Source organism: Alternaria atra, assembly GCF_907166805.1.
Source record: "Alternaria atra isolate CS162 genome assembly, contig: 29, whole genome shotgun sequence".
NCBI lineage: Eukaryota > Fungi > Ascomycota > Dothideomycetes > Pleosporales > Pleosporaceae > Alternaria > Alternaria atra.
The window spans coordinates 1,521,510-1,547,223 of NW_025091327.1; the positions used below are offsets into that span (position 1 = coordinate 1,521,510).

The following is a 25,714-nucleotide window of genomic DNA, read 5'->3' on the forward strand; positions in this document are numbered from 1 at the left end:
AGATAAACACTGAGACATATTCTTTTGATGTAAATATATCGTCCATCGCATAGCTTAAAAAAACGCCTGCAATGCATACATTTCGAGTCCAAAGACTTTTCAGTTCAAATAGGAATATTGTTGTAGAGTAATGTCCTCATCCCAGAAAGTTCTGCACAGCACCACCAACATTCTGAAGATCAAGCAGGAAAGTGTCGTGACCAAACAAGCTCTTCTCCTCGCCAAGCTCAATGTGCGTAACATTCTTGTTACCAGTGCGCTTGAGCGTTGTTGCTATTTCCTTCTGTTGCCAAGCAGGGAACAGAATGTCACTAGCAACACCCAAAACAAGAGTCGGAGTGTTCGCAAGAGGCCTCAGACCAGCCACGAGATCGGCCGGTGGTTCGCTACCGTCGGTCTGCGCCACCGAATCGACGTCGGCGGGCTGCTCCTTTTCTTCGTAGGGCTGGTCAGGCAAAGTCAAGCTGCACACATCGCTGCTGGTGTCAGACGTGATGTCGTGACCATCCAGATAAGCCTGCATCTTCCCGCTGTTCGCCTTTCGCACCTCGTTGATGCGATTACGGTGCTCTTGTCCCAGATCGAAGAGATCCATAGCCTTGGAGACATAGAGCAAGCTGTTCGGATCATACTCCAGACACCACTTCTCTCCCGCGTGATCGAGGTAAGTTTCGATGAGGAAGTCCGGGCAAAGGGCCGGTGGCCGAGAAGGGTCTGCTCGCCGTCGACCAAATCGCTGCTCCCATTCTGGACCACTGCGATATGTGACTGTGGCAATCTCTCGGGCGAGCTTCATGCCGCCGTGTGGAGGGATGCCGTCATAGTAGAAACCACGGGCCCAGTTCGGGTCCATCATGAGCACTAGGAACAAGTTAATAAATGTGCATGATGCGTTCTCACTGTTTGCACTGACCTTGCCGTTGGGTGTGCCTCATGGCGATGCTGTACGGGTGGCTGCGCGCACATCCGCTGATGCTGACAAGACGGCCCACGCGCTCAGGAAACAGTGTTCCAGCAGCCAGACTCTGCATGCCACCCATACTCGATCCTACACTCGCATACAGCTTCTGGATACCAAGGTTGTCCAACAGTCGGAACTGCGCGCGTACCATGTCCTCCATTGTAAGAATCGGAAATCGGGTCGCGTATCGCTCACTGTTGGCAGGGTCGATTGAAGATGGTCCAGTCGAGCCGTAGCAGCCTCCGATTACGTTCGTGCAGATGACGAAATACTTGTCTGTATCCAAAGGCTTTCCTGGACCGATAAACTTCTCCCACCATCCCGGCTTCGTGTTCATTTCTGTGCTGTGGGCATGACTAGACGCGGATAACCCGGTATGGAGCAAGATAGCATTGTTCTTGCTCGAGTTGAGTTGCCCCCATGTCTCATATGCAATGTTGAACTCTGGCAATATACCGCCCCAATCAAGCAGTATAGGCTGTTTTGAATGGAAGTTGAGGGTGTGCCCTGAGGTATATGAGGGTTCGGGCCCTGAAGATGATCGTGTCCGTGAAAGAGATGCAGAGCGGGATTCGTGAGCGTCGAGGCATGGGAAGGAGAGGGCGGGGTTGGACGATTCGACTTCTGTGGAGGCAGCGGCATGTTGAGCTTTACGTGGCGTCTGCTGATGTAGCTTTCGAGTAGCTTGATTCGATTGCTGTCTCGCAAACAACAGCGGAGTCTGAGATGATCTCTTGGCGAAACATTGTGTGATGGTTGCGGATCGTGATGCTCGCGCGCCGACGAACAGGCTACGGGGGACGCTCATTGCTGCAGCGATTGCCCAAAGCACGCGCGGATCGAGGGCAGAGGTATGTGAAAGTGGAGACGACATGTAGGAACTCCATGATGACGCTACATTCACGATGACAAACGGGCTGGACCGTTGACGGACCCGTCGTGCGAAAAATGATGGGAATGCGACGATGTCGGACCCAATGACGTCGCGGGGAAATTGCGTGCTTCCTTCGCACGTTTCCCGTCCTGCCAGCCTTCTTTGGGTAAGCACGCCGCTTCTACCCAGGTACCTCCAGGGCTGGTACCTGATGGCATAACAACACCATGCTTAATATGACCGAATGAGGAAACATGTATCAATTTCATAGTGCAGTTTTGATTCCACGTAACTTTCTGCGCATCTCAGCCACAAGACTCAGCCTCACACCAACCAGATGATCTCCGCTCAGAGAGTGCTAGAGCATCTACATCACTCGCACTTTATCACGGCCTCGCCAACGAAGTCCCTATATTTGGGGTGTTCATCAATATCCGCAGTACTTTTGCCGCACAGAACTTGCAGAACACAAGAAATGTGCTAGCCTGTCATCCGAGATCCGGGAGAACATGTAGGCTCATGATGTATTACGATCCAGAGACGCATACATGATCGGATATGACATAGCTCTGGTAGTAAGCATCGTGCTTTGGCTCATCTGAACCTTGGAAGAGTACTAAAGTAAAGAGCTTGGTGGTTGGGAACATGATGGCGAACCTAGGGCGATCGATCGAGCCTTCACTACGGGAACCGTGCACCCCTTCTAATGTGTTCAGACTATGCTAGCTAAGCATTGAGCAAAAAGGAGGTGCAAGGCGTGACCGCCATGACATGTGAGTTCTCGAGTGGGAACAAGGGTCTCTTGTGATTATTGAATACAGCTCGTGACCTTCGTGACTTTAAGCGCCGTGCAAATGGGTGCTCAGGTGGTGTTGTACTATGCCTGAGGCGTACAACAATGCAACTCTCTGGATAACAGGTGATGGCGGCTGAAGGTACATTACCAGATAGTCCGACGGCTCGGTACTACGGAGTACTCGAGGAGTTGGGTCTCAACCATTTGTTTTGCGCTTGTTGAAGTCGAGGGGACCATGGCGGTTTGGCGTTCGCGAAGACAATACAATGCATGAAACATGGCCTGCACCTGACCCCCTGGGACGTTTGACGACGGGCGTCTAATTATGGCATGCACTTAAGATGCTGCACAGGAGATTTTACAGGCAAACTAGCCTCAGTCGTCTCAAGTGCATATGCAGGGATGGTGAGGTGAAGCCTGGAAATGGACGTCTGAGGTTTCCAGGGCTGAGTGATGTCTTGGCCGCCGGCGTCACCCAGTCGCGCCTACCCACTCGAAACCTCCGCAGACCTCCTTCCCTTTCTCCAAGTGTGATTCCCACAATACTTGCGCCTTGTTGGACGACATATACACCCGCCCGACTCCCCCGTCACTCTTTTATCTGCTGCTACATAGAGCGCCGTGCCGTATAGGGAACGCCATACCGCATCCGAAGTCTGCAGGGCCGCCGTCATGGACTCGTCAGACTATTTCCCACCCGTCCGGGAAGACCGAGATGCTTCAGGACCGCAGATTGAGGACTCCGACACCGATATGGCCGCCTCTGCCACTGCTACCGCCTCCTCTTCGCGATCCACCATATACACATCACCACACCCGCGCAAGCCCGGCCGCATGTCTCGATCGGGAGCACCACGTCCCTTAATCACACCTAATAGTCCCCTGAGCTCGACCATACCGCACAATCTCCTGCCTTCAGCGCCTGCTTCACCGCCTACACCGGCGCCGAGTCCTACGCCGACCCAGCGAGTCCCCGACTGGAGCACTGCAGCCGAACACGAAGATGGCGACATCAAGAGCATACGAGCGCAGTTTGGCGATATGAATAGGGCGGAGCGAATGCGATTGCTGGGAGAGCTGCTGAATCTATGCGACAGTCAGGAGTTGAGCTTTGTGGCTGAGTTTGTCAGTCCCAGGTTAAAAAAGGACCCCTTCATGGTCCTCCCGACCGAACTATGCTTGAGGGTGGGTTCCGTACCGAACACTTGTAATGCCGAGATGGCTGACACATCACACAGATTCTCGAATGCGTGGACGACCCCACTACCCTCGCTCGGGCGTCGCAAGTATCCAAGAAGTGGCGCGAACTCGTCAACGATGACAGTGCCTGGCGGTTGCTGTGTCAGAAGTACTCTTTCAGGGCGCTGTCGAGAGAAGAAAGGATCGAAGAGGATGACGCAAACGATGAGATGGAGGACACCGACTCCAAGTCGTGGTGGCGGGACGACGAGCGCGCACCCAGGATAGAGGATGTTACTGAAAGAGAACACCTTGAAGTTGGCCCGTCAAATGCCGGCGCTGAGGGTCTCCGGACACAGAGTCTCGATCGAGCCGCGAAGAGGAAGCCATCACAACGGAAACAGCAGGCTACCACATACCGATCGCATTTCAAGCAGAGATACATGGTTGAGACGGCGTGGCGGAATGGAGGAGTATGCGATGCGCGACAAATCACCCCGGATCAGGGTGTAGTCACCAGCCTACACCTTACCAACAAGTACATCGTGGTTGCACTCGACAATGCGAAGATCCATGTCTTCGACACGGTCGGCGACCATCAGAAGACGCTGCAGGGACACGTCATGGGCGTGTGGGCCATGGTGCCTTGGGGTGATCTTCTAGTCAGTGGTGGATGCGATCGCGACGTGCGTGTATGGAATCTTGCGACTGGGTACGCTTTCTCCATCACCCACTCGAAAACGATAACTAACAGATTTTCAGCTTTCCCCAGTTCACCCTCCGCGGCCACACTTCGACAGTGCGATGTTTGAAGATGTCCGACGCGAATACGGCTATATCCGGCTCACGAGATACCACACTACGCATCTGGGACCTCAAGAAGGGCTTATGCAAGCATGTACTCATAGGTCACCAAGCTAGCGTTCGATGCCTCGAAATACACGGCGACATCGTTGTTTCAGGCAGCTACGACACCACAGCGAAGATCTGGAGCATATCCGAGGGCAAGTGTCTGCGCACACTTACTGGCCACTTTAGTCAAATCTATGCGATCGCCTTCGACGGAAAGAAGATTGCGACAGGCAGTCTGGATACCAGCGTCCGGATATGGGACCCCAACGATGGGTAAGTCAAATCGTGTGCTACGACTTCATCGAAAACTAACTCTTTCGTGTAGCAAATGTCTGGCTGTGCTACAAGGCCACACCTCCCTCGTCGGACAGCTTCAAATGCGTGACGATATCCTTGTGACTGGTGGATCAGACGGCTCGGTCCGCGTGTGGAGCCTCGCGACATACCAAGCGATTCACCGATTGGCTGCTCACGACAACAGCGTTACGAGTCTACAGTTTGATAACACCAGGATAGTCAGCGGTGGCAGTGATGGTCGTGTCAAGGTTTGGGATCTCAAAACTGGTGTCCCCGTACGAGAGTTGAGCAGCCCTGCCGAGGCTGTTTGGAGAGTCGTATTCGAGGAAGAGAAGGCTGTCATCATGGCCAGCCGGGGCGGTCGCACCATTATGGAGGTAAGCTTGTCGCGCGCAATCATCACCAGAATGACGTACTAATGTGATTAGGTGTGGGACTTTTCACCACCTGCCGAAGAGGACTTCGACTCGCGATCCTCTACCCCAGCGAGCATGCCCGATCATCTTGACGTCGAATACAACCGACCGCGATCAGCCATCCTTCCTGCAACATCACCACTGGTCCAAGATACTGGTGCTGCTGATGTAACCATGGCAGACGCAAGCGATTCATAAAAACACGACTTAAGTGGTGGTGCACTATCGGTGCAGTGAAGGCTTCCAGGTGCCGTTCTGGCCCCTAGATGTCACAGTCGTGGCCGACACGGTGGTCGAGTGCGATGATACTGCACAATGCTGAGGGAACCGCCTGGGCGGCACTCTTCGAGTTGCAAATTGCCCATTCGAGCATTCACAGCCAAAGCGGAACGGTAACTCCGGGCTTATGATATGCCCATTGGCGGTCACAATACAGCAACCGACCGACCAATTTTGTTGTTTGATTATACCCCCACGAAACGGCCACGCACACGAGAGGCCAGATATGTTGTGTAATGTGGAAGCAAAACGAGGGGAAGACCGATGACCGACTTGCATATAGGGCGTCTTATTGCATTCATAGCCCATATTTGGCATGTAACGGGAGGAGCTTGGATCTTGATTTGAAATTTTTGAAAATGTATGCATGATACAGGAGCGTGGGCTTTTGAATGACTTGGGTCAGTGAATAGCTAGTGGAGTTCAGTGTGAATAGACTATCAATATTTCAAACGTGGCCAACGCACACAAAGAATCCTGCTGGTATTGAATGCTGAGAACTTCCGTTGAATGTGGGTTCTAGACTAGCCTGATGACAACAATGGCAACAGCAGTCTTCTGTGGACTGTGATGCTCATACCCGATTTCCACCATTAGTATCTCCTTTCATACATCCCATGTAGATGAAATGCACATCATTCTACTCAACCTGACTAAGCGGTACCCAATACTACTTATCATTGACAGACACCAGCTGCATGCTACTTTCTGTAACTCCTCAAACTGACAGCCAAGACCAAACAATACACTCTTTAAGACTTCCCGAAATGTTTGCTGTTAAACTGGTCGACAATTTCTCTTGCAGCCTTCACGATTTCCACAGCCCCAGGCGAATCGGAATGACAACACAACGAGACCTCGTGGCCGCCGATAGGAAGTTGAACTTCCTCGCCCGTAACCGCGGTAACAGTCGCATTCTCCACCTGACTCTGAACGTGCTTCCTCGTCTCATCTGGATGCCACGGCCTGTATATGGTAAGGATTGTGACACAAAAGTATGAATGGAGGTGACATACTTCTTCTTCCTGTCAATAACGAGCGTCCCATCTTTGCTATACTTGACATCCCCGTACAACTCCGCAACGAACGGCAATCCAAGCTCTTTCGCAACCTCCTCATGCAACGTCCCTGCAAGACCAAACACAGTTGTTCCCTTAGGTACACCAGCATAAACCGCTCGACACACCTCTCTATCCCGATACATCATCCCGTACAACACGCCGTGTGGTTTTACATGGTGCAACGGCACATTTTCCGCATCTAAGAATGCTTTCAAGGCGCCGACTTGGTAGCGAACTGCGGCTGTTAATTCCTCGGGTGACATCTTGATTTCCCGTCGACCAAAGCCTTGGATGTCGGGAAGGCCGGGATGGGCGCCGATGGCTATGTTGTGCTTTTTGCAGGCGAGTACCGTTTGATGCATAATTAACGGGTCCCTGATGCATTGTTAGATTGTGGTGATGATGTGACCATGAGATTTCGTCCTACCCAGCGTGGAAACCACATGCTATGTTCGCATGGTCAATCAGCGGGATCAACTCATCATCTGGACCACACTTGAAGTTTCCGTAGCCTTCACCTAGGTCTACGTTGATCTTGACGGGATGCTTGATAGTTGGCATTGTAGGAACTCGTTTGGTAAGAATGCTTGATTGAGGAAGGTTAAGACGAGTTGACTGATGAAATCGAAGCACTGCAGTTGGAGTATCAGAGGTCTCTCGTTGCTCCTCGGGTATGCCCAGGTGCGATCAGACGTGCATTCGATGGCAGCGGATACAGTTGGAGTAGTTGGAGTAACTTGCTCGGTCCGGAAGTCACGCTTTCAAGCTACTCGGCGGTTTTCCACAGTCTTTTGAATGGTCTGCTAACTACCCCCACAGTTATTAAACGCGCTGCACGCCTAGTGTCATGCCTCAATGCTTGTTGTCGATGTCGACCCCGCCTCTTGAAGCTCGGTGGTGACGTCTTCAGGACCGGCGATATCCCGGCAGAAAGCGCGTCTACCAAATCACCAATTACAACGCCTTCGCTCCAACGGGTGAAGGTGAGATATGGGCACAAAAGGGGAATGGCGGAAAGTACAGAAAGTGTGGGGTCATGATACGCTACTGCACTGCCTCCAACAATGAGCTTCATAGAGGTCGCATTCTCGTGGATGTTTCGAGTGAGATGACTATCTTGGGAACCTTTTGCTTCAATGTTTGAAATTCAAAAACTCCGAGTTCTATTGATCGCGAACCGTGGAGAGATTGCGGTACGTAGTTGACGCCGCGGAGTTGTTCCGTTATCGATAACTGACATCATCTGCACGGACAGGTGCGCATAATCAGGACCGCAAAGAAACTCGGCATCAAGAGCATCGCCATCTATTCGGAAGCTGATGCTGCGTCGCAACACGTACGCGATGCCGACGAGGCCGTTTTGCTGCCTGGGAGCAATGCGACCGCGTATACGGATGAGGAAGTTGTTCTGCGGATAGCTAAGGAAAAGGGGGTAGATGCTATCATTCCCGGGTACGGTTTCCTTTCGGAGAACGCGCCCTTTGCGCGACGAGTGGGCGACGCGGGAATAGTTTGGGCAGGGCCATCTCCGGAGGCCATTGAAGCCTTTGGCGTCAAACACACCGCCCGAGATCTGGCCGAAAAAGCCAATGTCCCCATCGTGCCTGGAACGAAAGGCCTGGTCGAAAATGAAGACATGGCCGTGAAAGAAGCCGAGCGCATCGGTTTCCCAGTCATGTTGAAAGCGACTGGCGGTGGCGGTGGCATGGGCCTCATCACTTGCAACAAGGTTGAAGAAGTGCGTGAGGGGTTCCGAATGGTCCAATCAAGAGGAAAAACACTATTCAAGAATCCTGGGGTTTTCATCGAAGCTTTTTACCCTGCCAGCCACCATATTGAGGTACAGGTGTTTGGTAATGGTCAAGGTCAAGCAATTCACTTCGGCGAACGCGAATGCTCCATCCAAAGACGACACCAGAAGGTCATTGAGGAGTGTCCGAGTCCATTTGTCGAACGGCACCCCGAGCTGCGAAAGAAATTAGGAGACGCTGCAGTGCGTTTGGCTGAGTCGATCAAATATGGTTCTGCAGGCACCATCGAATATCTTGTAGACGACAAGTCCAGCGATTTCTTCTTCCTGGAAATGAACACGCGACTTCAAGTTGAGCACGGCATCACGGAACTTTGCTACAACGTCGATCTGGTAGAACTCATGCTGAAGCAAGCAGATGCACAGCTGGCAGGGAAACATGGCCTCGACGGCAAGACCTTGAAAGACATGCAGCCGTCAAGTCCAACAGGATCCGCTATCGAAGCTCGCGTTTACGCCGAGAATCCGTTGAGGGACTACGCACCATCTCCAGGACTTCTGCAGAAAGTTTCATGGAAGGACGTTCCTGGAACGCGTATTGATACTTGGGTGTTCACAGGAGTTCGTATTACTCCCAATTATGGTACGACGCTCCTGCCTTCAGCGTGTGCACTGACTATTCTTGTATTGAGATCAGAGTCTGGATGCAATTAATCCACTATCTGCTAACAGTTCCTAGATCCTCTAATAGCGAAGGCGATGGTCCACTCTCACTCCAGAGACAAGGCAATCGCGTCGATGACGGAGCTTCTTACCCAGTCGACCATCAGCGGGCCACCTACTAATCTCGAGTTCCTCGCCAGCATATTGGACGATTCACGTTTCAAAGACGGTGATACTATGACCAGCTTTCTTAAGGACTTCAAGTTTACGCCTCATGCTATCGATGTCATCTCAGCTGGCGCCTATACTTTGATCCAAGATCTCCCCGGTAGACCGACGGTCGGCAAAGGCGTACCTCATTCTGGACCCATGGATCCAATAGCATTCCAAATTGCCAACATGCTCGTCGGAAATTCGAGATCAAAGGAAGCTCTAGAACTTACGTTGAGTGGTCCAGAATTGAGGTTTGTCGGTCCTGCTATCGTTGCTTTATGCGGCGCTCCTATGGAGACAACACTCGACGGTAAGGAGTTTCCCATGTGGGAGAGCGTAAAGGTTGAAGCTGGCCAAAAGCTCAAGATCGGAAAGACAACAGGTGGAGGTTGCCGCTCCTACCTAGCCGTCTACGGAGGCTTTCCGTCAGTCGCAGAATACTTCGGCTCAAAGTCAACGTCACCGCTTGTAGCGATTGGAGGCTACCAGGGCCGCGCACTTGCCCCAAGTGATCTATTACAGATAACGGACAAGCTTCCAGACAACTTTACCAGTGTCTCGCTTCCCGAAAAGTTGCGACCTATCTATAAGTCAAGCTGGGAGATAACGGCAATGGTTGGACCCCACGATGAAGGCTACTTCGACCCGGAATTTATCGAGCAGATATATAACACTGAGTGGAAAGTATCACACAACGCATCGCGGAGTGGTATTCGTCTAGTTGGGCCGGTACCAAAATGGGCGCGGAAGGATGGCGGTGAAGGTGGCGCACACCCCAGCAATTTAGTAGAATACGGATATCCACTGGGCACGTTGAACTGGACTGGAGACGACCCATGCATATTTCCAGTAGACTGCCCAAACTTCGGTGGTTTCACTAGCAGTACAACCGTCGTCAAGGCAGACTGGTGGAAGTTGGGACAGCTCAAAGCAGGCAACACCGTGAAGTACGTCCGAGTTGGACTTGGTGATGCGCTGAAGAAGAGAAAGAAGAACGATAGCTTCCTGGAATCCATCGCCCAAGCTATCCAGAGCGGCAGCGGATTCGACAGCATTGAGAAGTTGCAAGGCGCACACTGCAACTTCCACGAGGGTGACATTGGCAAGGCCATCGTATGGGAGAAGGAGGAGAATGAAAGTACCCCACAAGTCAGATATCGCCAAGGAGGCGATGATCATATTTTGATCGAATACGGCAACGAGAACTTCGATCTCAACCACCGCTGTCGTGTTACCGCTTTGGAGAACGCATTGCATTCAGCATCGACTCCCGACATCATCAAGTCCAATCTTTACAACACCGTAGGATGTTGTACTACGCTGCTTCTTCACTACAACGGCTCTAAACTCCCTCGTTCAGATCTCGTCGCACATCTCCAGTACATCGAATCAAATCTCGGCGATTTGAGAAGTACCAAAGTCCCTACACGCGTTTTTAAACTTCCCGTATCATTTGAGTCAAAACTTCAGGAAGAAGCAACGCAACGTTACATGACCAATCAACGACCTCACGCACCCTACCTACCTGATAATCTGGCTTTCGTCGCGAAGAACAATGCATTTACGCCTCAGCAACTCAAAGACATATATCTCACAGGCCAATTCATGGCAGTCGTTGTTGGCTTCTTCTGCGGTAACACCGTCTCACTCCCCGTAGATCCACGTCAGCGTCTCTCTGCCCCGAAGATGAACCCAAGCCGCGTTTTTACACCAGAAGGCACCTTGGGTTGGGCAGGTAGTTGCATGTCTATTTATCCTGTTGACTCTCCAGGCGGATATCAAATGATTGGTCGGACAGTGCCATGCTGGGACTATTACTCCTACAAACCTGGTTTTGATCAAAAACCTTGGATTTTCCGTGACTTCGATCTTCTCACCTTTTACCAGGTTAGCGAACAGGAACTCGATGATATATTTGCCAAGTTCCGCGCGGGCAAGTATGAATGGAAGTACGATGAGGTAGAGTTTGATATGGCGCAGCACAACCAGCTCCTAAAGATGACAAGCGACGAAGTGAGAGATATCAGGAAGAAGCAAGCTGTTGCGCAAGAAGAGATGACGAAAGCGGAGAACGAGAGTTTGGAACGCTGGAGGAAGGAGAAAGCAGAGAGTCAGGTTGATGAGGGAACAGTGGAGAAGCTGCTCGATGACCCGGCGATCGTTGGTGTTGAGGCACCAGTCGATGCTAATGTGTGGAAAGTGGAGGTCAGTGAGGGTGATGAGATTGGAGATGAGAGTGTGGTAAGTCAAGTGATGCTATTGTTTATCTGCCGATGCTAATAGGACGAAGATCGTTATTCTTGAAGCGATGAAGCTGGAGATTGCGGTCAAGACACCTGATGCTGTGGCGAAGGCTGGCAAATTGAAGGTCGAGAAGTTGTTGGTGAAACCGGGGGACACTGTGACAGCTGGAGGACATCTGGCATTGCTACGCAAGAGCTAGTTGAATAGCGCAGTACCACAACTGACCTCCTTGGCCGGCTTTATTACTGCCCTGCCTCAATCATAGATGCCCCCCGCTCAACAAACAACTTCTTGTCCCAAACGATCTGTTCCATGGCTTTCAGAACGCCAATGTCTAATATCGACTCGCTTGTAGTCATTATGTCCTCACCCTTGTCCATAAAACGTATGTACTCGTCAAGGAACAAGTAGCTGCTAGCCATAGCGTTGTTGTCTTCGGGTGCGTAGCATGAAAGGTGCTTATGCCGATCACAGAAGGTTCGCCACTGTTTGTTGGTAACCAGAAACTTCCTTGCGTCTCGCTTCCGGGTCTCTTCGTCGTTCTCGCCTGCGACGATGAGACACTGGAAGACCTTCTATCGGAATGGCGCTAGCTTCTCAATGTTGGCGATCATGTCTTCTTCCTAGTTGTAGATGTTAACTACCGTGTTAAGTTTGAACCTGACGTTGTAGGTCTTGCACAATTCAGTAATCTCGAAGATTCGATCTGCGTTCTTTTCATCGCCGCCACGGCCGATCTTGACGTTCGTTCGTGTGCATAAAGAATCACAATAGATAGCGAGGATGTCTACTCAAAGGCACAACGTCTCAAGAGACTTATGTAAATTCACATTGTACAGTGAGTGTCGTATCAAGAGTATGAACAAAAGTTACAGAGGTGAAAAAAGTGCATTCGTACTACTACTAAAGTATATGTATAAATCCATCAGACCAATACCAGTCATCAAGCGTCGTAGAAAGGAAAAGTTCGTCCCGGGTATATCAATTACCAGTCATTGCAGACTTTTCATCTAAAGCTGTAAAAAGCTATCAGCAAAAGTGGCCAAAAGAAACAACTACTACCCAATGATCTAGACTAAACTGACTTGATCACAGGAGCAACGTTAACATCAGGCAGCGTGACGAGCGGGCCATCGATGTCAGGGAGCTCGGTTTCGGGACTTACGTTGAAGTCGTTGTTGCCGGCGGAGTTGCCGGTTCCAGCGGAGTTTCCGTTTCCGTTGCCGTTTCCGGCTTGGTTATTGTTCTGTGAGAGAGATGTTAGTATAAAATCGTAGGATGGGGGATGATATAGAGACGCTTACGCCATTGCCCTGGCCGTTGCTGTTGCCGTTGTTGAGGAGCGAGTTACCGCTGCCGGCGGTGGCACCAGTGACGGAGCCAGCGGTGGTAGAGAGGGTGCCGACAACACCGTTGACGGTGCCGGTGACGCCGCCCAGGAGGTTGCCCTGGCGCTTCAGGAGGCCGCTTGTGAGGCCTCCAGTGGCACCAGTGACGGGCTTGACAGCACCAGTGACGGGCTTGACGGCATCAGTGACGGGCTTAGTAGCGCCAGTGACTGGTGTAAGAGTACCAGTGACACCGGAAGTGGCACTGTTAGTCTGGAGGGCGCCAGTGACCTGACCGAGGAGGGAGAGGAGCTGAGCCTGGTTCAGCTTGTTGAGATCGAGGCTGTCGGTGAGGCCACGTCCAACGAGGCCATTGACGACGGGGAGACCCTTAGTGAGAGAGTCGGTGGTAGGGCCGACGGTTACACCATTGAGGAGACCACCCTTGCCGTCAGTGAGGCCGCCGGCGATGGGTCCAACAAGCGGGACACCGTTGACGGTGTCAGGGAGACCACGCTTGGCGTTGCCTAGGATGCCACCGAGGGGCCTCAAATTGAAGCTGTTGCCGTTGCCAGCAGCGTTGCCGGTACCGGCCTGGTTGTTGTTACCATTGGCGTTGCCAGCAGAGTTTCCGTTGCCGTTGTTCTGGCCGTTGTTGTTACCGTTGCCGGAGATCAAGTTATCACTGCCAGCGCTGGGGTTGGTGACAGAGCCAACAGTGCTGGTAAGACCACCAACGAGGCCAGAGAGAGCAGCGTTCTGGGGAGTAGGGGCTGCGAGAACCGAGGCGGAGAGCGCAAAGATCGAGACAGCGATGGTGGAACGCATTTTGATGGTCTTGTTGATAGTCGACGAAGAAGGACGATTATTAGAAGTTTAAAGTGAATTGAGTGATTGGCAAAGAACGAAAGTGAGTGTGATGATGAGTTGGATTATGATTCTTTGGTGGATTGCAGGGTAGTTTATATGTCTATAGAAGCTCACCACTTTGATACACTGATTTAGTTTGTCTAGTTGATCGACAATTTACTGTACGCTAAAGCCTCAGGCAAGTTGGGGCCTTCATCGTGGGTTCAGACATTCTACACCAAGCTACGCCATGGTGAAAAAGCTGGGACTACAACTTGTCTAGTCATGCTGCACGCATCGTCGATCTTCATACATCTACTGGCCGATGTTGCCGTTCCCAATGAGCCTCTGGCACGTCGGCCGCTGTGAAAGCTTATTGGCCTTCATAGAGAGTTAGATTTGATGTTCTGGGGTATAATCCACACGTACTAGGGTGAAGGGGAGTTATAGCCTCATCTTAGTGCATATCTCTAGGTGGATCCCGGCCGTCAAGCTTCCGGATCGCAGCTTGGGAGGGTCCAGTAAGTCAATTTACGCCACAGATGTGAACGTATCTCTTAATTTTGGCGGGAGAGTTGATATTGGGGCGAGGAGTTGTCGACGTGGGCGACACTGTGAAAGTTCGTGACGACTGTGCGTGAGTTTCTGTGTCGTTAGAGACTCACCGTGTCGGGCATGTACGGTGTCGCGAGGCTTACAGCTCAAATGTCTTTCTTTACTGCAGTCCGCAGTATGCCCCACGTGTGCACTGCAAGGCTGCTCCCCTGACGATCTGCATCTCTCGGGAGATGCACTCCAAGGCGTCGATCTTGCGTTTTCGGAAAATATGCCTCAGCGTCATCGGCAGTTTCTCTCTAGCGTGTCGAGGGACCAACCAAACTTGGACTCCATGATCTACGCCGCTAACGGTATAGAGGAGATCTGCTTCACTAACGCGCACTTAGCGTGAGCTACCACGGCAGATTCCTTAGTGGAGTGCAATACAATCCGCCGATATCCCACTTTGCGGCTTTCCGGTCTTCGATGCGAGCACACTCCCACGTTGACCAAGCGAAGCGCTGATGGGGGTTTTGTCGCTCTTACCTGTTGCCGGCAAGATCTCGCCTTTTTCTCCCGGACTTGTGCCTGTATTATCGTCGATCTGGCTACCCAGGCTCAAGCAGCGCAGGTACCTCATTGTCCAACATGAACACCTGACCATCTAGCAAATACTCCAAAACACCGGGTCAGGGGTGTGATGAGCTATCTTGCACGAAAACCATATTTCCGGGAGTTGCGCATCCAGATCACACTGCTCGCCCTGCATCACCGCCCTTTGATCTTCGCGACTCTTTTGCACATGTTTAAAGTTGCGGAGTTTGCCATAATGAAGTTGAGGCAGTTGTGGCTGTGGGATGAAACACCCCAGACGCGCCGTCCCTGACGCAAGACGGTCAATGCTTCTACGTGCTACCCCTCAGCAACTATCCCAAAGTTCTGAGAATCGACCAAGATGAGAGACAAGGACTTAATCTACAGTGGAAGGAGAAAAGGAGATCAGAGATGTAATGTGCCGAAAGTCAGCGGGAGATTATCCCGCATCTCCTATTGCTTTTTCATCTCGGAGTTTTGCCCTAACCTCTTGTTTGCTTTTCATATCAATCAAGGTCGAGCGCTCTAGCATGTCAACAGCCTTGTCAAGTGTAGCCATCAGCTCCTTGTATTCCTCAGCTTTGCCTCTACTTGTCGCGTCCATTAGATGAATTAGAATGAGTAATGAAGGCACTGAAGGTCGAATAGCTATATTGTGTCAAATGTACAAGTATTGTCTGCCCGAACTCCGGATGAAACTTTTCCAACCCCAGTGTAGTTATCAAACATACATATAGATGCAAACGTGAACGGCGTAACAACGTGAATATTATTCGGAGTCGGTAACGCAGCCCTGGCTGGCGTCCTTGACGAACCGCGCGTACTTGAAAAGCGTACCCTTCTGGTATTTCAATGCGGGCGCAGTCCACTTCTTCCTCCTCTCTGCTAGTTCTTGCTCACTGACAGCGACGTTCAGCTCGTTCGACTCCGAGTCGATGGTGATCTCATCGCCATCCTGGACCAAGCCAATGGGGCCACCTTCTTGCGCCTCAGGCACAATGTGACCGATCAAGAAGCCGTGGCTACCGCCACTGAAGCGACCATCTGTGATGAGCGCTACATCCTTGCCGAGACCAGCGCCCATGATGGCAGAACTGGGCTTCAACATCTCAGGCATACCGGGACCGCCCTTGGGGCCTTCGTACCGAATGACAACGACTGTCTTCTCGCCCTTCTTGATTTCACCACGCTCGAGCGCGGTGATGAAGTCGTCCTCGGCATCGTAGCACTTGGCTTTACCTGTGAATATGGTGCCCTCCTTACCCGTGATCTTGCCTACACAGCCACCAGGTGCAAGTGATCCTCTCAGAATTTGCAAGTGACCGGTAGATTTCAGAGGCTCGCTGAGCGGTCGGATGATCTTCTGCTCAGCAGGGAAATCCCTGACGTTCTCCAAGTTCTCCTTGAGTGTCTTACCAGTCACAGTCATCTGACTGCCGTCAAGGAGGCCTTCCCTGAGCAGGAACTTGAGAAGCGAAGGTGTGCCACCAATGTCGTGAATGTCGGCCATGACGTACTTGCCGGAAGGCTTCAAATCTGCCAATAGTGGGATGCGGTTGCTCACGCTCTGGAAGTCGTCAATGGTGAGCTTGAGGCCAACGGAGTCTGCAATCGCAATCAAGTGAAGAACAGCATTGGTCGAACCACCAGTAATACTGATGACAACCATGGCGTTCTCAAATGCTTCCCGTGTAAGAATGTCGCTTGGTCGAATATCCTCCTTAAGCAGGTTCTTGATAGCGCCACCTGCTGCCAAGCACTCCAGCATCTTCGCCTTGGAGTTCGCCGGGTTTGATGAAGAGCCGGGTAGCGACATGCCCATTGTCTCAATCGCCGTAGCCATTGTGTTTGCCGTGTACATGCCTCCGCAAGCACCCTGTCCGTTGCAAGCATGCCTGATAATGTCGAACCGCTGGTCTTCGGTGATTTCGCCCGTGATGAATTGGCCGTAAGCTTGGAAAGCGGAAACGATATCGATCTGCTGATTCTCGAGGGTCTTCGCGCAACCGGGCTGGATGGTGCCGCCGTAAACCATCAGGGAAGGCCTGTTTACACGTCCCATAGCCATGATGACACCAGGCATGTTCTTGTCACAGCCGGGAATGGAGATGTTCGCATCGTACCACTGACCGCCCATGACTGTCTCGATTGAGTCCGCGATGATCTCACGCGACTGCAGCGAGTACCGCATGCCCTTTGTGCCCATGGAAATACCATCACTGACACCAATGGTGTTGAACTGCATTCCGAGTAATCCTGCCCTCTCTACACCCTCCTTCACTTTGTGGTTCAGGTCCATCAGGTGCATGTTGCACGGGTTGCCCGAGTACCAGACCGACGAGATGCCGACCTGGGCCTTGTTCATGTCCGTTTCGCTCATACCGGTGGCATACAGCATAGCCTGCGAGGCACCCTGCGACTTGGGCTGAGTGATGTGCTTGCTGACCGAATTGAGCTCATTGTCGGCTTTGGCGGTGCGGGCTGCGGAGCTGGAAAGCGCACGTCTGGACGCAATTAGACTCTACACTCCGATTCTTGTCATGCTAAAACTTACGCTGCGTGCCATTGCGGCCGCGGTGAGCACCTTGCGCGCGCGAGAGCACCTCCAAAGCGTGCGAGAGACATTGTGGCGGACTGACTACTCTTTCCGTGGCGGATTGCTCGTCCTGATAATTTATTGATGCGAGCTCGGAGGACGCGGGGACGGACGCTTCTCCGAATGCATGACGGACCAATGGGGGGCGACGTGATGATGCAACACCATCTTCTCCACGGGCCGGCGGCGATCGATCTTATTCCCATCAAACATCATGTCTTTCATCAACGGTCCTCTATAAGCCGTCCCCATTCAATGTGTCCTGGCGTCATTTTGATGGGCACTGTCTCTATCTACATGACCCAGCAGTCGAAATGCATCCATGGTTTTTTGGGTAATGTCGACGATACTTACAGCGTACTGCTTCCACGAAAACAGGCCCGAACCTGGTAGATGCATTTTCTTAGCATACGAAGATACACATATGTATGGTCATTCGCTTTGTTGGAGATATGGAATATTTTTGTAAGCTTGCATATGTTGGAGCGCGCCGGCCTCCACGTGAATAGCGACATGTACATAATATTCAGCGATCTTCTATTGTCACAGTCAACAATTCATCACAATGCTCTCTGCAACTATTGCTATTGAAGAACCGGTAATAATCGCCTTATGGAGTTCTGCGATGACCTTTCTCCTACATCCATTTTGCTCGCCATATTCTCCTACTCTGTTTTTACCAATCTCCGACTCACGAAATGAGATACTTTCTTAACTGTTTCCTTTTCTCTACATGCTTTGCGCAGGCCGCGAGCAAAGTCTACACAGGCTTCAACTATGGCGCTTTCTGGAGCGTGGAAGCCAACGCCAAAAAGAAGGCAGACTTTCTTGACGGGTTCAACTTGGCGAGGAATCTTACCACCGATATACCCTTCGATAGCGCGCGCCTGTTCACTTGCAAAGCCGCCGGTACTCTCGATGAGCCCACCGAGGCCTTCGATGCTGCAGTCGACTCCAAGACCAACCTGCTACTAGGATTCTGGATAACGCCAGGTCAGAAAGGCGCCTCGCCCGACGAGAATGTCAAAAATGAAATGGTCGCACTCACAAAAGGGTTCAAGAAGCATGGTCAAGCTCTTTCCGATCTTGTTATTGGGCTCTCTATCGGTAGCGAGGACGTGTACCGTGCGGAGGAGGCTGGCGAGATAGGTGTTACTGCAGCCGTGGTTGGGCAAACTATCGCCCAAGTCAAGAAAGATATCGCTGCCTCGTCATTCGCTCGGTATATGAAGGATAAGCCAGTCGGTCATGTTGATACAGCCAAGCATGCCGTGGTGGATAATGCAGACTTCATCGGCATGACTGCATACCCCTACTGGAACAAAGACAGCATTGAAACAGCAAGTACAAGCTTCCAAGGCTCTCTCGAGCAAGTCAAGCAGCGTGCAGGTGACAGACATGTCTGGATCGCTGAAATGGGCTGGCCTTCTACTGACACAGAACAACATGGCGCTGCAGTTGCTGGTTTAGAAGAAGTCCAGAAGTTTTGGACTGATGTCGGCTGTGCTGTGTTTGGAAAATACACTACGTTCTATTTCGAGTTACTCAAAGACACTGCATCAGAGCAGAAGGCTGATTGGAGTATCATTGACTCGATTTCTCGACAGTCACGGATCAAGAATATGAGCTGTGGCAACCCACAGCCCAAGCTCCCTGTTGGTGCTTCAGGTAGCTCACAAGCATCATCTCAACCTGTTGCATCGGCTCTTCCAAAGACGACTATTTCTGGTTCGCCGACTACCCCAAACGCCACAACTGTGGTATCGTCTTCTAAGACTCCGCCGATCGGATCAAGTACAACGCATGTTACAGTAACTAAGACAATAACGGTGACAGCACAACCCTTAACCACTACCAGAACGAGCGTGAATCCATCACCATCGTCCACTGATATTGCGAGTTCGCTTGGTGTGTAACATCCTAGAATGAAGTTTGCCAAAAACTAACACTGCGCAGCACAAATTCAGGCTGCGACAGGGGCTATGACCGTCACCGTGAAGACCACAGCAACGACTGTCGTCTACTCCAATACTACAGCAATTGCTGCTCTGAGATATTTACCCCTAGACGTCGAGTGGTGCGTCACAGTCGCCGACATGGACCAGAATGGCAAACCTGTTCCCGTCGTGGCCGGACCTGCTGGGCCAGACGGAGAATGTGTTCCACCTCCAACTTATCAAGGATACCCATACGTAACAGCACGATCAACAGCAAAGCCGTCCGAGATATCCATGCGAACAGACTGGTGCGTTACCGTGGCTGATATCGACCGGAATGGTCGCCCTGTACCTGTTGATGCCGGACCCGCTGGAGTGGATGGCGAGTGCAGTGTTCCACCGACGTATAGCGGTATACCTGCGATTGCTACTTTGATTAGTGACTCAAAGGCTCCCGAGCCGTCAAAGGGGCCGCTTCTGCCAACTTCTTTGGCGGTAAAATTTTCTTTGCTTTCGAGCATCAAGGCGTCAGCAAGCCCTATTGCACCTTTGGCAAGCGCTATTACTCCGTTACCTGGTAAGTCACTTGATTCAGTTGGGATCTCGACTCTTCTAACAATCGTCATAGTGTTATCGGGAAAGTCGCAGTGTAATCGCCGCGAGCGTCGATCTGAGGTGCTGCCTGTGTCAAACTCCACAGCAATGGTCCTGGTATCCACCACTGCATCTGCATCGGTTCCGCCATCATCTCCGCATTCTTTTACTTTGATCAGAGTACCTTCTGGTCCTTTCGACGCAACACTTTCGGAGTTTAATTTCGCTACCCCAACTGCTGTACCGGAGGCCAAAACGGCGATTGGAGGTGGGGATAGAGTGGTAATCAGACGGAATTGGTTCAAAGACACTTTCGAAAAGGTCACGTCGTGGTAGAAGAAGACCTGGAATGGGTATGTCTGTCGTGATGGGCGTAAGTGTGATTGAAATAGACTGCAATGTGAATAATGAATATTTTCCAGGATTCTTCAGACATCAGTTGCGTGTTGAACTGGGTGCTAGTCAGCGTGATCGAAACAGTCAAGGAGTATTGTAGGAGCGTATAGAAGTATTGCAAGAATGCAAGCGACAATTGTAAGTGGAAACAGAACAATCACGGCATTAGAAAAGGCATTCATCAGCCGTCATATAGACAGCGGGTTTATTTGTTTGTTCATTCATGTGATATCTCATCTCTCGTACTAGCTAACATAAGTTTTTCCGTAACCGTTAAGAACCCGAAATAGTCCACCGTGAGACACCTGTTAGACTCCGAATTCGCACTTTTGCGGATATAACCCGATAACTTGAAACGACCTAAGATGCTAAAGGCGCTTGCCTATATCTTTCTATCAAGGTAAATGGTAGATGTCGATAGGCCAGAAACTTTGATACACAAATCCACAGCGCAATGCAATGTCTGACGCGACTCGCTGGGATGGCACGCGTCTAAGCAGCAGCCGCTACCTAGGCGGCGGGGGTGGAGGTGGCGGGAGGGTTCTCGACAGCCTTCTCGGGGGTCTCGTTGGTGGCGGCGGTCTCGGTGAGAGGAGCCTCACCATCAGCGGGCGCGTCGGGAGCGTCATCCTCCTTGCCGGGGGAGTCGATCGCGACCTTAACGGCGATCTCACGGCCCTCGATCTCCTTGCCGTTCATCTCGGAACAAGCCTTCTGCTGGAGCTCCTCAGAGCCGAGGGTAACGAAACCGAAACCACGGCCCTTGCGGGGCTCACCGCGGGCCTGGAGCTTCTTGACCATGAAGCGGGGGATGGGGCGGAGGGCGATCTTGGCCTGAGTGGGGGAGTAGTCCTTGAAGATCTCAAGAAGCTGGTTTACTTGTTAGCGTGTGCGGAAAGAAAAGGGATATCCAGACTTACCCTATCCTCCTTCAGGTCGTACGGCAGGTTCGCAACCATGACCTTGGTCTTGGAGGGAACGCCATCCTCGGGAGGACCGCGCTGCTTGCGCTCACGGGGTCCCTGGGGAGCGGACTTGTCGGCACCCTTCTTTGCGGTAAGCGCTTCGTTCGTAGTTTCGGTTAGGGGAGCAACTTGGCCGGGTACATTTGTAGGGGTGGAGTCGGCAGGAGCCTCGTTGGAGAGCTCGACTTGCTCGGCACCTTCAGCATCGGCCTTGTTGCGGAATTTGATTAGCTTGTGTACACAGGTTATAGTGTAGGAAGGTACTTACAGCGCGTCCACCGCGTCCAGCACGGCCGCCACGGCCACGACCGCGGCCGCGTCCACGGGTGGAAGTACGGCGACGGGCCTCGCCGGTGTTGCCCTCGGCTCCGCTGCCAGCGCCCTCAGCGTGGGCCTCGGGAGTGCGGGCAAGCTGGATGGAGACCTTGCGGTCAAGGATGGCCTTGCCGTTGAGCTCAGCAATAGCACGCTCGGCCTCGGATGGGGTCGAGAGAGCAACGAAGGCGTAGCCGACGGGGCGCGAGGTGCGCGGGTTGGTGGGGATGGTCGTGGACTCGCTGTGCAACGTGTTAGCTTGGACGTGTTGCGTCATGCGGAGAAAACAGGGTCCACATACACCAGGTAGTCCTTGAAGAATTCCTTCAACTCCCCCTCGGTGGTCGCGTACGCGAGGTTTCCAATGTAAAGTCGCCTGCCCTCAGCGGCGCTCGCACGCACAGCCTCGTCCTCGGCTGCGGTGGGTTGTTGAGCGCCAGTGCTCTCCGCGGTGTTGGTAGTGGCGGGAGCGGCGTTGTCGGTGAGGGAGGTGGTGGCCATCTGGGCGGTGACACTGTCGACAGGTGCGGACATGATTGCTGAAGTTTGGGTGGTTGACGAACACGAGTGGAAGATCGAACGTGTAAGAGGTTGAGGAAACTTGGAGTCCTGGTAGACCGGTAAAGGTAACCTTGAACAGTAGTTGATTATTGAGTGGTTGATGGGATTGCCGAACCGCCTGTTGGTGGAACTGTTGACGAGGGGGGTGTGGAGTGGGTAGCTACGAGCCCGGGGAAGGTTGAGAGAGGATTGGGTTGATGGGGTGCGTTGTTTGTCTCTGTTGTTGACTTGATGGGGGAGAAAGGGAGCAGGCCTCGATCAGGCAGATTATTTTGAAGAGCGCAGCCATGGGGCTTGGCCGCATCCGGTAACGGAAGCGGCCCCTGCGCACAATCAAGGGCCCACTTGCCTCTGAGCAGCTACCATGAGTGCATGGATAGGGGAAACGGCGCCTAGGCTGCCGCCACGTGCATTGACCGAGTTCGACATGGCACAGGCGACTGCACCATCACTAGCAACGGCGAAACAATCTCACCTGCTGCAATTTCACCGTCTAGGCGTGGAGATAGCACGCCATGTACATCAGGTGCTTAGATAAGCCCGACGCCACACCTCCCTCTAGCGCCACAGTAGACCTCGAACTTCGCCTGCAGGACGCTCCAGCTTCACTTGCGCCCCACCGCCCACTGCCGCTAGAAGCATGAAAAAGACCCGCCTGCCGTTGACGTGTCCGCTAGTGCACCGCTTCTTCATGCACTGGATCCGGGGGGCCTGCCATTCAAATTTCCCATCACTCGAGTCCTGTCCGGGCTAGTCTGTCTCACCGCAATCTGATTGCTGATTTACCGCCATGTCGAGTGCACTGCAAGCGCGTCGCGCCCTGGTCGTCTACGGCTCGGAGACGGGCAACGCGCAGGATGTGGCTGAGGAGATGGGAAGGGTCGCTGAGCGGTTGAGATTCGACACGGAAGTCGCTGAGCTGAACGCCATCACTCTTGTATGTTAGTGCCCACGCTGTGCGGAAGGAATCATGGTTGACTGTCGGTAGAGACAACTGCTTCAGCATCATGTGGTCCTGATCGCCATTTCCACCACGGGCCAGGGCGAACTACCACCCAACAGTCAGAAGTTTTGGAAAGCTATCCGAAGTGCTCGACTGCGGCCAGGATGCTTGCAGCAGATGAAGTTTGCGTCCTTTGGTCTTGGTGATACGTCCTATCCAAAGTACAACTGGGCGCATCGCAAGCTCTACAATCGGCTCGTGCAGCTCGGAGCACAGCCAATATGCGACCGTGGGGAGTCTGACGAGCAGCATCCAGAGGGGTAGGTCAACATCATCCTTGTTTCTTTCTACCCCTTGCGTTGATCTTTTGGTGTGTTGTGTTGCCTCACCTTGTCATGCTTTTGTATACAGCAAGATTTCATCCTCATTACTAGTGCATGTCTGACTGTTCGAAAGCATCGATGGATCCTTTCTACCATGGTCAACCAAACTTCGCCAACGTCTCCTCGACTCTTACCCACTCGCTGATGGTGTCGAGCCGATACCGGACGATGTTCTACTAGACCCAAAATGGCTGCTTGAGACTGTGGACGATGGTGCAGCATCCTCACCGAAAACTGAAGCTGCGCCTGTGTTGAACGGAGACGCGCCTGATAATCCTCCATCAGATCTTCTCGCCATATCCGGCGGACTTACTGCAAAGATTGCAAGTAACGAGAGAGTCACTCCGACGACCCATTGGCAGGACGTCCGACATATCAGCTTTGAAATTCCAGAGACACATCGGTACTTCCCAGGCGATGTGCTCACAATATACCCTAAGAACTTTCCATCCGATGTATCGTTGTTTCTCGAATGTATGGGTTGGACGTCCACTGCTGACATACCTCTTCACTTCGTCCCCTCATCATCACCGACACTCTCCAACGCCACTCTGCCGATCCGGAACATGGAACCAGGTGGTACAATAACTTTAAGGCAGCTCTTGACCAACCACCTCGACATCATCGCCATACCCCGAAGGTCATTCTTCGCCCAGCTCGCACACTACACGAGCGACGAGTTTCATAAAGCAAGATTACTTGAGTTTACGGACCCTCAATATCTCGACGAACTATATGACTACACGACACGTCCGCGTCGTAGCATTTTAGAAGTCTTGCAAGAGTTTGAATCTGTCAAGATACCCTGGCAGCGCGTGTGTAGTATAATACCCACTCTACGCGGCCGCCAATTCAGTATCGCGAGCGCCATGAACCCTACTGCAGAAATAGAGAAGAAGACTAAGATTGAGCTGTTAATTGCGATTGTGAAATACAAGACGGTCATCAAGAGAATAAGACAAGGTGTTGCTACACGATACATAGCTTCACTCACACCGGGGCAAAAGATTACAGTCACGCTTTCACGAGGAGGGCTTGGTGTGGGCAAAGATGAACTTGACAGACCAGTTGTTATGGTTGGGCCAGGAACAGGTGTAGCTCCCATGCGTTCGCTGATATATCAACGCATACAATGGCGTGAAGAGCACATAAAACTTCAGAACGGTCACGCACAAGAAGACGGCGAAATTCCAAAGGACCTACTCTTCTTTGGCTGTCGTAACGCCGAATCAGACTACTTCTTCAAAGATGAGTGGGCACAGCTACAATCCTCTGGCGTACCTCTAGAAGTCTTTGCGGCATTCTCCCGAGATCAGGTAAGTTTCCAACTCTAACCATTGACACCCTGTTCTAACCAAACGACAGCGTCAGAAAGTCTACGTCCAAGATCTCATCCGCCAGAAATCGTCCCTTGTCTTCTCTCATATTTTCCATAAATCTGGTATCTTGTACATTTGTGGCTCGTCGGGCAAAATGCCCCAGGCGGTACGCGAAGCACTCATCGAAGCTTTCCAGGAACATGGTAGCATGGATAGAGAAGGTGCAGAGGCGTATTTATTGAGTATGGAAAAGAGCGGAAGGTATAGACAGGAGACGTGGTAGAAATATGGATGAAGAGTTACATGTATTTCAATGGACTGGAATGCGACATAGTACACTACACGTTATTACGAACATCATTCGAGTGAAGCAAAGCGACGGTATTGAGCGTACGTAATAGATCTATCCTCCCAAGCTCGGCACTCCTATTGCGATATCTGTAATCCAGCGCGCGCTTGCTGCGGCTCGCCACGACATCAGAAGGCGTTGTCGCGATATCAATAATCATCTTCGCCCGCTTGTCCTATACTGCGCGACCCCCTCTACAAATCTGAGATACATGTCATTCCATAAGCTCCTTCAATATGACTTTTCTCAAATTGTTTTTTTGCAACCTGAACTGTTTTTCAGCGATATGGGAAGTCGGGGCTGCACGAAAGTCTTAGCTGCATAGGGCGAAAGCTTATGGTGTTACGGGCACTCTAAATATCACCCCGTTGGCAATCTCTCAACTTTACAATATGCAAGTAATCAGAACGAACATATCAGCTTCCTATCTTGAAAGCGGAGGTAATGGGGGCAAGGGACGATA

The 25,714-nt window shown here is 51.9% G+C and overlaps 9 protein-coding genes across 9 annotated transcripts; 4 read left to right on the plus strand and 5 right to left on the minus strand.

Moving 5' to 3' along the window:
• Window positions 1–136: 136 nt before the first annotated feature.
• ALTATR162_LOCUS8815 (uncharacterized protein) lies at window positions 137–1,298 on the minus strand (the record flags this gene model as incomplete). Its single annotated transcript, XM_043316448.1, has 2 exons — window positions 137–861; window positions 914–1,298. The coding sequence occupies 2 exons, from the start codon at window positions 1,296–1,298 to the stop codon at window positions 137–139; spliced, it is 1,110 nt and encodes a 369-aa protein (XP_043172383.1).
• A 2,005-nt stretch (window positions 1,299–3,303) lies between these two features.
• Window positions 3,304–5,573, plus strand: ALTATR162_LOCUS8816 (uncharacterized protein; the record flags this gene model as incomplete). The annotated part of the gene is made up of 5 exons (XM_043316449.1): window positions 3,304–3,816; window positions 3,870–4,522; window positions 4,573–4,935; window positions 4,988–5,336; window positions 5,388–5,573. 5 exons carry the CDS (start codon window positions 3,304–3,306, stop codon window positions 5,571–5,573), a joined length of 2,064 nt encoding a protein of 687 aa, XP_043172384.1.
• An 833-nt stretch (window positions 5,574–6,406) lies between these two features.
• ALTATR162_LOCUS8817 (uncharacterized protein) lies at window positions 6,407–7,276 on the minus strand (the record flags this gene model as incomplete). The annotated part of the gene is made up of 3 exons (XM_043316450.1): window positions 6,407–6,620; window positions 6,671–7,090; window positions 7,143–7,276. 3 exons carry the CDS (start codon window positions 7,274–7,276, stop codon window positions 6,407–6,409), a joined length of 768 nt encoding a protein of 255 aa, XP_043172385.1.
• Window positions 7,277–7,851: 575 nt separating this feature from the next.
• ALTATR162_LOCUS8818 (uncharacterized protein) lies at window positions 7,852–11,784 on the plus strand (the record flags this gene model as incomplete). The annotated part of the gene is made up of 4 exons (XM_043316451.1): window positions 7,852–7,908; window positions 7,971–9,108; window positions 9,205–11,579; window positions 11,632–11,784. The coding sequence occupies 4 exons, from the start codon at window positions 7,852–7,854 to the stop codon at window positions 11,782–11,784; spliced, it is 3,723 nt and encodes a 1,240-aa protein (XP_043172386.1).
• An 876-nt stretch (window positions 11,785–12,660) lies between these two features.
• On the minus strand, window positions 12,661–13,741 carry ALTATR162_LOCUS8819 (uncharacterized protein; the record flags this gene model as incomplete). Its single annotated transcript, XM_043316452.1, has 2 exons — window positions 12,661–12,831; window positions 12,890–13,741. 2 exons carry the CDS (start codon window positions 13,739–13,741, stop codon window positions 12,661–12,663), a joined length of 1,023 nt encoding a protein of 340 aa, XP_043172387.1.
• A 1,921-nt stretch (window positions 13,742–15,662) lies between these two features.
• Window positions 15,663–17,518, minus strand: ALTATR162_LOCUS8820 (uncharacterized protein; the record flags this gene model as incomplete). The annotated part of the gene is made up of 2 exons (XM_043316453.1): window positions 15,663–17,397; window positions 17,448–17,518. The coding sequence occupies 2 exons, from the start codon at window positions 17,516–17,518 to the stop codon at window positions 15,663–15,665; spliced, it is 1,806 nt and encodes a 601-aa protein (XP_043172388.1).
• Window positions 17,519–18,187: 669 nt separating this feature from the next.
• ALTATR162_LOCUS8821 (uncharacterized protein) lies at window positions 18,188–20,356 on the plus strand (the record flags this gene model as incomplete). The annotated part of the gene is made up of 3 exons (XM_043316454.1): window positions 18,188–19,283; window positions 19,446–20,003; window positions 20,055–20,356. 3 exons carry the CDS (start codon window positions 18,188–18,190, stop codon window positions 20,354–20,356), a joined length of 1,956 nt encoding a protein of 651 aa, XP_043172389.1.
• A 570-nt stretch (window positions 20,357–20,926) lies between these two features.
• On the minus strand, window positions 20,927–22,230 carry ALTATR162_LOCUS8822 (uncharacterized protein; the record flags this gene model as incomplete). Its single annotated transcript, XM_043316455.1, has 4 exons — window positions 20,927–21,286; window positions 21,337–21,612; window positions 21,650–21,938; window positions 21,998–22,230. 4 exons carry the CDS (start codon window positions 22,228–22,230, stop codon window positions 20,927–20,929), a joined length of 1,158 nt encoding a protein of 385 aa, XP_043172390.1.
• An 817-nt stretch (window positions 22,231–23,047) lies between these two features.
• ALTATR162_LOCUS8823 (uncharacterized protein) lies at window positions 23,048–25,185 on the plus strand (the record flags this gene model as incomplete). The annotated part of the gene is made up of 4 exons (XM_043316456.1): window positions 23,048–23,194; window positions 23,246–23,520; window positions 23,657–24,899; window positions 24,949–25,185. 4 exons carry the CDS (start codon window positions 23,048–23,050, stop codon window positions 25,183–25,185), a joined length of 1,902 nt encoding a protein of 633 aa, XP_043172391.1.
• Window positions 25,186–25,714: the final 529 nt, after the last annotated feature.